Source organism: Gekko japonicus, unplaced genomic scaffold (genome assembly GCF_001447785.1).
Source record: "Gekko japonicus isolate JY-2015 unplaced genomic scaffold, Gekko_japonicus_V1.1 scaffold671, whole genome shotgun sequence".
Taxonomy (NCBI): Eukaryota; Metazoa; Chordata; class Lepidosauria; order Squamata; family Gekkonidae; genus Gekko; species Gekko japonicus.
This window is the reverse complement of record NW_015168068.1, coordinates 497,073-509,229: the sequence shown is the minus strand read 5'-3', so window position 1 is coordinate 509,229 and position 12,157 is coordinate 497,073. Positions and strand designations below refer to the sequence as shown.

General features: G+C 44.8%; 1 protein-coding gene across 1 annotated transcript in view; it reads left to right on the top strand.

Moving 5' to 3' along the window:
* Positions 1-12,157, top strand: part of MCPH1 (microcephalin 1) — a 175,673-nt gene that overhangs the window by 42,224 nt on the left and 121,292 nt on the right. Inside the window, exons 10-11 of the mRNA XM_015414579.1 lie at positions 6,702-6,739; positions 9,117-9,279. Coding sequence (XP_015270065.1) covers positions 6,702-6,739; positions 9,117-9,279 — 201 coding nt within the window. The remainder of the gene's footprint in view (positions 1-6,701; positions 6,740-9,116; positions 9,280-12,157) is intronic.

Sequence of the window (12,157 nt, the reverse complement as noted above, 5' to 3'; positions counted from 1 at the left end):
CAATTAAAACAGGAGACCCCCAATTAAAAGAGGAAACCCCCAATTAAAACCCAGAAAGAAGAGACCTGAGGCCCTAGGGCCTACCCACACCAGTGCACCACCAAGCCTCACCACCACTCCAACTGTGCCCAGAGGTTTTCAAACCAGGCCAGGAAAGGGGCTCAGGTCCAGGTCCACTCCAGGAAGGATCAGGAAGGATTCAATCGGTCAGGCAGTCAGGAGCAGCAGCTCAGGGCAGCAGAGCAAATTGCCAACCAGTCCAAGGCCAACACACAGTCCCTCTCTCTTTTCCAACAGTCAGCACAGGAACCAGGATCAGCAATGGAGTCAGGTTGGGATGAGTGGCTCCTTTTATGCTCTCTGACCATGCTCAGAGGATTTCAAATAGATATACCCTCTGTGATTGGCCAGAGAAAAGATGCCAAAAAAAACTATTGGCCACACTACTGCTCCCCCTCCCTCCCCCTCCCTCCCTGGGGAAATAGGCAAGGAAGCTACAGCACGGCACTTGCACAACAGCCCTGCAAATGTAGCAAAAAGTTCCAAACTGCAATGCATTTTGCAAATGCATTGCAGTGATTGGCTGTCTGGGTCCCCTCTTCCCCCCTTCCTCCTGAAAACAGGAGCTAGAGGCGGGAAAGAGGGGGAAACGGCGGGAAATTGAGGTTTCCGGGCCACCTTTGCTGTTTAAAGGGCAAAGGAGCCGTTTTTCGGCATTTTTCGGCAATGCCGAAAAAACCCCGAATTTTTTTGGGATTTTTTTTCGGGATTCGGAAAAGTGCCTAGGAGGCCATTTCGGGATCGCGAAAGCCGAAAAAAGCCGAAAAACGTTATTTTCGGCTTTTTTCGGCTCGGGATCCCGAAATGCACATCCCTACAAGGTGCATCTAAGTTGCCTTCACTTCACCCCACCCAGTCCACTGGTTTCGATCAGGACATGGACTTGACCCAGGTTCCTCGCTCCCCCGGTGTCGAGAGCCTGCATCTAGATCAAGGGGTGAACGCTGTTCCCCCTCTGCCACTGTTCGGCCCTGATGATCAGGATTGACCTACGGGATTCTTTCAGCCCCCTCCCACCTGGGACCAGCGCCAGTGGCAGTACTTGTATGGGGCTTATCCCTTCACGGGAGTGATGCTGTGGCTTCCCCTGCACCCTCCTTTGGACTGGGACCACCACTCTTCTTCCTACTGGCTCCCTCGATATTGAGACCCTCCCCCAGCAGTGGAGCTTATTGAACCTCACCCGTCACAACAGAGGGCTAAGTGTCCCATTCCACAGGTGTTGGCATCAAAAAAACTCAAGGAACCATCGGAGCCGGTGCTGTCGACACTGATCCTTCAAATGCTGTTTTCCGAACCTTCAGGACATTCCAGTTCCTCCGATTCCTCTCAGTCGGGTACGGAGAGTCTGCACCCCCCAAATGATCCTTCCCCTCCACAGCAAGTGGGAGATGATCTTCCAATTTCTCCATCAGAGGACGTTAAGTCTTATGGGGACTTTGTTAAGTGAATGGCCAACAGCCTAGCCTTGCGTACAATTCAACTACCACCGACGGTTATGGACTCAGTTTTCGATATTGTCCAGATGGACACCTCGATGGCGGTTGCCCTCCCCATGACTATGGCATCTTCCAAGTGTCTCATACCTGCCTGTCTCCGTTCCTGTCCGCCTGGAAACTTATAACGTCAGACCTGAGGGTCCTTTAAGTTATCAAGGTGGGGTACCTCATAGAGTTTTCACAACTTCCTTCGGTTGTTAATTTCATTGTCACCCCTACTTCAGATGTTCTGTTGGCGGGAGTGCAAACCCTTCTTCAAAAGGATGCCATAGAACCAGTGCCTGTAACTCAACACCAAGAGGGGTTCTATTCTCGCTACTTTATGGTCCCAAAGAAGGACGGAGGCCTCCGCCCCATAATGGACCTCAGAAACTTGAACTGTTTCATCATTTACAAAAAATTCAGGATGATGACATTACAAACAGTTCTTTCGCTCCTGAATCGCGGGGCGTGGATGGTGACGTTGGACCTCAAGGAGGCTTATTTCCATGTCTCCATTTACCCTTCCCACCGTGTGTTCCTCCGTTTCATGATAGGAAACAGACAGTTCCAGTACAAAGCCCTCCCTTTTGGGCTATCCACAGCCCCAAGGGTTTTCACGAAGTGATGGTTGTTATCGTAGCATACACCCATTTGAAGGGCGTTCAAATTTTCCCATACATTGATGATTGGTTGCTGGTAGCGGACTCCAAGATATCCCTACTCAACCACATCGAACTGACTTTGACCACCCTGGAATCTCTGGGCCTCAAAGTAAACCTAAAAAAGTCAGTGCTCCTCGCCACCATGCGGGTGCAATTCATAGGGGTGATTCTAGACTATCTTATGTGCAAGGCATTTCTCCCTCCTCAGAGAGCACGGGACATTGTCTATTTAGTGGACCTCTTCCACAGGATGGGAAGTGCCACTGCAAAACAAATTCAATGGCTATTGGGTTTGTTGGTGGCCACCACCACTGTGATTGTCTTTGCCAGACTCCACATGCAGCCGCTGCAACTGTGGTTCATCCGGAAATTTCATCCACGACAACCTCAGTTCCTTCGTCTTGTCCTTCCACTGAAAGTATTGGACTCCCTGCATTGGTGGACTCAGACCCTCTGAATCTCTTGGCGGGAGCGCCATTCCACCCACCCACTTCTACACTGACGTTGAAAACAGACGTGTCCCTGTGGGGCTGGGGTGCACATCTCAAGGGGCTTTGCATTGGGGCTTGATGGGAGTCCCATGTAGCCCACCATCACATCAGTTTACTGGAGTTGCTGGTTGTGCAGTACGCACTCAGATCTTCCGACACCTGGTGGCCCATCAGGTGGTCACTGTCCTCACCGTCAACACCACGGCCCTGTGTTATATCAACAGGCAGGGAGGCACAATTTCCAGAGCACTGTGCTGGCTGGCCCTGGACATATGGGGCAAATGTCAGTCGTGGAGCACATTCATGAGAGCCGCCCATCTTCTGGGAACTCCGAACGTACAAGTGGACTTCCTGAGCAGAGGAGGTTCATCGGGCCATGGGTGGGTAGTGAAGGGTGGGGTATAAATCCAATCTCCCCCACCCACCCAGCGGTTCGAAAGCAATTAATTGCAAGTAGATAAATGGGTACCCACCCTTAGTAGGGTGGGGGGCACCCTGCCTAACGTGGTGGTCGGCGGCGGCGATGAGACATCAGCTCCAGAAAGTCGGAGATGGCGTGGCGAAGCAGCGGCGGCGGCAGCGGGCTGCTACAACCGGCAGAGCGATCCCTGGTGGTCAGGAGGGAAACATCCAAGCGACTGCCATTGAGACGGGCGCGCAATGACGTCGAGCGCTGGTGCAGCGGAGCCGGAAGGACGTTGCTGGGGCCGGAAGGAGGCGTGAGTCGCGCGCCCCGAAAAAAGAACTGTCGCCGGAACGTCGAAATGGGAGCCCGCCAGAGACGATCGGAGTGCCGAGCCAAGAACAAACACACCAACCACCACAGGGGTGCCGGTAGGTAGTCCCACCCCTATAGACTCTGTGGCCCTAGTTAGGGGAAAAATTGTGTGACTAGCACCACTTGTAAGCCGCTCAGAGACCCCCTGAGAAAGAGGGTTCGAGCGGGATATAAAGTCTAAAGTTAAATAAATAAATAAATAAAAATAAATCTCTTCTCTCTCTCTCCTCTTAAATTCATTTATAATTGTTGAGGAGATCCAACACATGTCTATCTTTGACCATGATTTATGTCTTGCTGAATAAAAGGTATAGTCCTTCCTTTTAGGGTTTCTAAGTTTCCAAGTGTCAATCAGATTATGCTCTTCTGCAAATTGTAAAAATGCATTAGGAAGTTCATTACCTTGTTTCTGTTACCCAGTTGTTATTTTTCTATCTGAAAGTCTATCAAAAATGGCACTGTAGTCTCCAATCAGACAGATCTCATCATAGTTTTGTTGGGAAATAAGTTCCTGAAGTAATTTGAATTTTTTTTCTTGCTGTTGATTAGGTGCATATATATTTACTATTAAGGTTATTTTACCTTGTCTTTGTGCTTGAACCATCAGAATTCTGCCATCTTCTGAGCTATATATTAGTTCTGGTTGTAGATGTTCTTTGACATATGTAGCTACTCCTCTCTCTTTTTTCTTTATCTGAAGTGTGGCGTCCTCTTTTTTTAGAGGACTGGTTTTCACTTTCTATGTGTTCTTTGCTTTTGTAAACTGGGTATTTTCTGCTGCCACCAGGAATTTAAGGACTTCCAAACCTTCTCTCCTTTGCTGTTGGTAATGTGACCCAGAGTCTGGGATTTTCAGGGATCTGTGTGGTCCTGAGGAAAGATAGAACTGAATTCTGGGATAAACTTGAACAAAAGATGATTTATTGAAATAAGAACAAAATATGAGGTTGGTTATTCTGTAACTGTTTGGGAATAAGGGACTTGTAAATATGTCTGTCAAAAGTATCACACACACTGTCCTTTTTTCTTTTCTTTTTGTTCTTTTTTGACACTCAGATCCAACACTAACAGGAACCATTCTTTCCTATAGGCAGCCACACAGGCTAAGCTCTTGGTAATTTTAACTTCCTTCCAGATCTTTAGAGTCTCACTTTTTAAGACATAACACTGCACTCTTAGATCCCACACAAAACTAACAGAACACTCACTGATCGCTCTAACTGAACAATTCCAATTGATTTATCTAACTGACTTTTCTATCACTGACACACAGATCCACTTCAAAAACTCCTCCCACACTCTCTCATCCTCCAATCACTCCCTACTTGTCTCTCTCAATCACTCTGCTCTGCATTCACTGCACTGCAACCAAACATTTAAAGAGACACACACACTCTAAAACAAGGAATCACATGAAGCTATAAAAAATGTCCAAGTTTTTTAATCTCCAAATATTTTTGATCTGATTATCTTATGTGAGTCTCTTGTAAAAATATAATATCCGGTTGGATCTTCTTCAGTTGTTGAAAAATTTGTCTTCTTTTTTGGGGTGCATTTAAGCCATTAACGTTTATTGAAATTATTTTTATTTTCCATCTATCCATCTTTATTTTGGGTTTTATCGTCACCTTTATGCTTCAGTTTGAATCTTGTAGTCCTCTGAGGTAGTACAGTCATCTTAGATGTTCCAGTTGTTGTCGTTATTCCGGAGGCTCCTTGTGTTTCTTGCTGAGCCTCGTCAGTTTGCACTTCCTCCTCCTCCATCTTCAAATCATCACCATGTGTTTTAATAAAATCTTCCATTTTAAATATAAAATTTATTCTATATCTTTTTCCCTTGTAAGTAAATAGGAGGCCTTCTGGAAACAGCCATCTATATGAGATTCCATTCCTTCTAAGAATGTTTGTAAATTCTGCATATTCTCTCTCACTCTCTAGGGAATTGCCTTTAACATTTTTATTTCTGTCTCCTCTATTTGGAAGGCATCCCTCTTTTTATATTGAGAATGACATGTCTTATTGTTTTTTTATTAAATCTCACGTGTATTTCTCTTGGTAGACTGTGCCTTCTTGCATAGGCAGAATTTTTTAAGCCTCATCAATTTCATTGTATATTTCATTTGGATTTTTGCACCCATATAATCTGCAAGTGCATATGCCATTTCAGTTTTCAGATCTTCATCTTCCTTCTCTGGTAAATATTATTTGTAGCTGGGCACATCTTTTTGTTTTAGGCTGGCTCAGGAGGGAGAGCAATGTGTGATTTTTCCAGGTGAAGGTAACACACAAGGTGGTGGTGGGGGGAAATGCCTGCGTGATGAAGGGAGATTCTTTCATGGCTCCTATTCAAGAACATCTGTTTCTAGTCTGCTGCTGCATGCGTGCATGGCGGTCAGGGCTGTTGGTCTGCATCCTGGCTCTTGCATGGCTGTAGAGATGCAGGGGCAGGAGGCTCTGTAGTCCCAGGTCCACATCTGGTTTGGCATGCTTCTTAGGCACAAGGCTCCCCTTGGCCACAGTGCATATTTCATAGTCCAGTACAAGGGCCCTTCTCTTGGGAACACAGCTCTAATAATTGCTTTGACACACATTTTGCACAGTTCAGCAAGGTAGTCATATTTAAGAGTCTTTAGTAATGCCATCTGAAGTGGCTGCATGACAACAGGTGCAAGGGGCTTGATAGCCGCTCTGTGTGCATAGATCACAGTGTGCAGCCTTTTGCATCCTGGCAGCTGAATTTAAAGAAATTAAATTCCAGTTATATATTAAGGAGAGTGCTATATAATTAGTATAAGCAATATCAAAATCTTTTCATTTAAAAGGATGTATGTCTTCTCCAGTAATAAATAGGGTTGCCAGCTCTGGGTTGGGAAATGCCTGGAGATTGTGGGAGAGGAGCCTGGGAAGGGCAGGGTTTGGAGAGGGAAGGAACCTCACCAGGGTATAATGCCATAGAGTCCACCTCCAAGTCAGCCATTTTCTCAAGGGGAACTGATCTCTGTTGCCGGGAGATCTCCAGGTTTCACCTAGAGGCTGGCAACTCTAGTAATAAATGTGCCAGATGAGCAAACCTACTATTCATGAATCCCATTATCTATATTTTGCCACAACCAAGAGTTTTAGTCTTCGTATAGTTTACATCTTTTGTGAAGTTTGTAACTGTACTGACTTTATGAGGAAACAGAATATTAATTTATTTTATTTTGTTGTTCATCCTTTAAATTTTTAGCCACTGAGAACGTTAGTCATGACAAGTATGTCTTTTGAGTAAGTACTAAATATTTCTGTGACTTTCTGTCAGGGTTAAATTAGAGGTTAACTATGCTTCATTATCATATAAAAGACTCAATCAAGACAATCTTCCAAACTCAGTGGTTTGGACTAGAGTTGGAAATTAGTATAGATTGCCATGTTACCTGAAACACAAAGCTGCGGTTGGTACTTTCAGTACCAGTACTAGAAACCCGTTTCAAACCATGAGTTATGACAAACAGTGAAACCTGCAGAACAGGACTTCCCTTCTCTCGTGTAGTCTGTTGAGCACTCTGAAATGTTGTCCGTGCTGGTCAGAGAGTTCAAAGAACTGGGGAGAGGGAGGCTGCAGTGAGAGGGGGAAACTGGAAAACACTGAACTCCCCTTCTCTGCCAGTAGAAACGCTGTAGTGTATCATAATGCTGATGGAACAACATTGTTGGATCCAGTATACAATTTCCAAATCAAGTTGGGAGGGAAAACATGGCAAATTATGGTTAATGCAAAAAGTAAATAGAAAGGGAAAGCTACACAAAGAAGGGGGAGAAGGGAAGACATGAACTCTACATTTTGTTTTTGATCCCCAAACCATGGGCTGAAAGATTGTCTGAAATGCATATACTTAATTTGTTTATAGGTCAAAAACACACGGTCGAACCCAAAACCTACTGCGTAGAGCTCCACTCAGAACAGATCTTTTTAATACTCATTCTTTGTAGCTCCCATGACACCCAAGAAACTTCTAATGGATGTCTGAATATTCTCTGGAACAGCATGGGATACCATGTAGGCAGTTGCAGCTTGAGAGGCAGATCTATGGAAATTGCAACCTCCCTCCTAGCTAAATGGAAGTGCCTTGTACTCACTCACATGAAGGTTACTTTAGATACACCCTATAGGCCAGGGGTGGCCAAACTTGCTCAGCGTAAGAGCCACATAGAATAAATGTCTGAAAGCCGCAAAACATGAACAAATATTATACGCACATTTTTATTTTAAAATATTCAAATTTGCTTTTTTATTAACATTAAATGAGACTGCCAAAAATAAAAACAAAAGGGGTAAAACCAGATATTGATAATAATAATTATTTGCTTGTTAATGAGATTTATTTGTCTAAGAGAAAGAGAAAAAGAGAGGTGGAAAGAAAGAGAGAGGGAGAGAGAGAGAAACAAAGAAAGTAAATAGACAGGAGGGAGTGAGGGAGAAAAAGTATTCCTCCCCTTCGCTTCCTGAGCTGCCTTGTCGGGAGCCGCACAATATGTGTGAAAGAGCTGCATGTGGCTCCTGAGCCTCAGTTTGGCCACCCCTGCTATAGGCCATAGCTAGAAATGAAATAGAAAGTGACAGTCATACTTAACCTACATTAATTGTGTAGGATAGGAAGGGAATAGTTGAACTCATCAAACTGAAAGCTTACGTTTATAGATGCTATGATTGGAAAGGTAAAGGTATTCACCCTGACCTGGATAGCTCAGGCAAGCCCAACCTCATCAGATCTCAGACGCTAAGCAGGGCCAACCCTGACAAGGACTTAGAAGGGAGATCTCCAAGGAATACCAGGGCTGGGATGCAGAGACAGGCATAAGTAAGTCACCTCTCTGAAACATCCAAGCCCCACTAGGGGTTGCCAGAAGTCAACCGTGACTTCCAGGCATACACACACACACACAAATATCCCCAAAAGATAAAGATATGTGGCCTCTGATTTAATTTACAGTACTTGAGCCCTAAAGTTGGCTTTGACTCGTGAAAGCTTATACCATGGAAAATTCTGTTGGTCTCTAAGGTGCTCCTGGATTCGCATTCATTCTTTTACTACAGAATAACATGGTTATCCACCTGAAATTATCTTCATTTTTATATTAACTGCAATAGCTTTGAGAACGCACTCATGTGAAACAAATAATTCAGTTCTGTTCACATAAAACATTATTACCATAAAGAATGTTGCAAATAGAGGGTTGGATCCAGAATACATTGGAAGAATGGAACTTACCTGCTCTCCTACTACTATAGTCAAGTGATCTCCATAAAATGCTGCTATTGGGGGACAGGGGACCCTGGGAATAGTATGGGAGAGTTAGCAGGAAGGGGAAGTAAATAAACACTCAAAAACCATACATTATATGAAGTATACATCTGTGTTGCATCAAGTCTGAGATAAGACCTGTATATCTGAATTGATCTAATTTATATTCCTTTCTTATATCACTGTTTATGACCTTGTGAATTTTACTACAAGCCTTTGTTTAGGCTTTGTGATATAGACTATATAGTAGTAACTTTTATTATTTTTAAAATATCATATTAGCAGCTTCCCAAGCCAATTTTCATTATATATACAGATATATAGAACTAGTATAATGATTTTCTCCCCTTTCTTTAAAGGCAGAAGAATGCAGTTGTTCAGGTGGGAAAGAAATTGGGAGGCTTTCTGTTTTCAAATGAAGTGTGTGAAAATACGAGCCATGTGATTGCAGGGAGTCCCCGTCGTACCTTAAATGTACTTCTGGGAATTGCACGAGGTTGCTGGATTGTCAGTTACGAATGGGTAAGTAAATGTGGTTGATCATCTGGATGCTTTTTTTGTTTCAGTTATCAGTGTGGTCTCTCATCTGATAAATTGCTCTGGCAATCTTGTATCAGATGTATCAGGCAGAGTATAAATTTTTAAATAAATACCCAGAATTTTTCTAGGGTGAAGTAAACCAACAATTTGTTGCGTGTAAACTATTTACGGGTTTTTGATCTGGATAACTTAATTTGAAGCAGATTACACAAAGTTCCACAAAAACATAAATTAAAGAGTTTTTATTGCCATGTATCTCATTTAATGTACTGTATTTTTATTTCATGTAAAAATAAGCATGGATAGTTAGAGATCTGAAAGATATGTGAAGGAGTTTTTGTTTTAGTGGGAAGATTTGGAAAAAATGCTCTAAATTAATTTCTGACTCTAAACTGAAAGTTATTTAAATTTATTTTTAGTAGAAGTAGTAGTACTGGTATTGGTGTTATTATTCATAATGCTATGATATTATTAATAAAAATATTGTTAGTACTATTTAGTAGAACTTTTCCATGGGTCTTAAGAGGCCTTACCCCAGTTTTCCTTCCAGGAACACAGAGACTGGTATTATTCATACTCATGTATGAATAATAGATGACTGAAGCTTTTTATGCTTTTTGCTTCTCCACGACCTTTTTTATCCCCTTCTCTCTCTGTGTCTTATTCAGAAAGGGGGGGAAGGCTGGCACAGCTGGCAGTAACTCTTGAGGAAACCTGAAAGGCCCATGCAGATGAACTTCACTGTGTGTAGTTCTTCAGTGATTCAAATCATGAATTCAGAGCAAAAGAAATATATCTATATATTTTACAGATTAATAGTAGTAGCAAATCTCACTTCTACTACAGCCCTGTTAACTAGAGATGAATTCAAATATAACATATCATACCCATATCTATTGTAAATACCCATTAGAAACACCTGTCTTCTGACTGTGAAACAGATAACACATTAGGCTTGCCAAACCCCCGCTGGGCCCGGGGGAACCCCCGCTTTCAATACCCCCCTCCCCGCTTTCTAAAAATTGGGGCCCGGGGGGAAAAAATGGCGGCCGGAAAATGACGCTCAGGATTTAAGTCCTCCAAGGGCTAGAGCGTCATTTTCCAGTTCCCTGGTGGGCTGGTCAACTGCTACTTTCGTTTTTGTCCTTGTGTGGCCAGCAGTCTCTCTCTGAGCCTCACGTGCCTGCCTGTGCCTTGCTGTTCCTGAGCCCCCCGGTGCTTTTGTTTTTGTCTGTTTTTGTCCTCGTGGCGTGGAGCAGTCTCTCTCTGCGCCTCTCCTCACTGCCTGTGTCTGTGCTGTGGCTGGCCTCGTGGCAGCGGTTCTTCACACCCCCCACTGTGAGATGTAAGTCTTGGGGACGGGGACCCTAAGGTTTTTAATCTGGGCGGGGGGCGGCAGACCCTCATGCCAGCCAAGCGCTCACAAAGTTGTATTTTGGGATGTTTGCTCAGGAGGCGCTGGGGCTGCTGCCTTCCGGTGTCGTCGGCTCCCCCCCCCCACAGACCCTCATGCCAGCTAAGCGCTCACAAAGTTGGATTTTTGCTCAGGAGACGCTGGGGCTGCTGCCTGCCGGTGTCGTCGGCTCCCCCCCCCACAGACGCTCATGCCAGCCAAGCGCTCACAAAGTTGGATTTTTGCTCAGGAGACGCTGGGGCTGCTGCCTGCCGGTGTTGTCGCTCGTTGCTCCATTTCTCACTCCCACTGTCCAATAGATAAGATTTGTGCAGCCAGCTTCAACCTCGCTCCACCCCACCCTTTCGTATTGCAAGTGTTTATATTGTTTTCTCCCTAGTGGAAATCGTGCAGGTTTCAGTGCCGGTAAACCACAGAAAAAGCGATTTCCGCATAAAACAAAACAAAGCTGCTAATTCCTTCCTGATCTTCCTATAACAATTGACAACTGCGCGTTTATGGTGTGAAGTCGTTCGGAAATATGTGCCCCCTTGGAAACTCTGAACGTTATGGAGGGAAGAGTGGCAGTATTCTCCTTCGGTGGGGTTGTATCTCGGCAAATGAACACGGGCCCTCGTTTGCCCCTCCTTCGTATAGAACAGAAGCCATAACATCCCCCTTCAGTTGCGCCCTTCTAGTCTGCTTTTCCTTCCACTTTTCCAGGTGCCTGACTGCAGCCCGGAACCGGACTTACCTCAGGAGAGATTCTCCTCAGCGCCATCACGGCTGCGGAGGAAGCGGAGGGCGGGGCCGGGGGCGGGGCTTCTTCCCGTCACGGCCTGCGGCTCGGCTCCCCCCCCCCCCCCCCCCCGCACAGACCCTCATGCCAGCCAAGCACTCACAAAGTTGGATTTTTCCTCAGGAGATGCCACAGCGCCCTTGCCTTTCCTTGCCTGTGTGTCCTATTGCTTACTTCCGTTCCCTGCGCCTTTCTGCAATTGCATACTAGGTGCCCAGGGAGGGGGGGGGCTGGCTTTCTAAACTTTTCCAGCTGCTCCTCGCCCTTTCGCCCCCCCCCCCAAAAAAAAAAGTGACAGGGAAGGAAGGGATGCTTTTGGCTGCCTGTCTGTCTACTTTCCTTCCTATTGTCTTTCTGTCTGTCTCTCTTCTTTCCTTTCTTTCATTTTTATTTCTTTTACTCCTCTCTCCCCATCTGTTTTCTACCTCTAGCTTCCTTCCTTTCTCTGTCTTTCTCTCTGTCTTTTTCTTTGTCTTTTTTCTCTTTCTTTATCTGTCCTTTTCTCTGTCTCTCTTGCTCTGTTTCACCCCTCCCTTTTGTGTTTCTGTCTTTCTTGTTTTCTTTCTGTCTCTGTCTTTCTCAGTCCATATTCTTTCAGAGCAGAGGTCCATCAGTGGCTATTAGCCACAAGGTATAGATAGGAACCCTCAGTCTGGGGCAAGGAATGC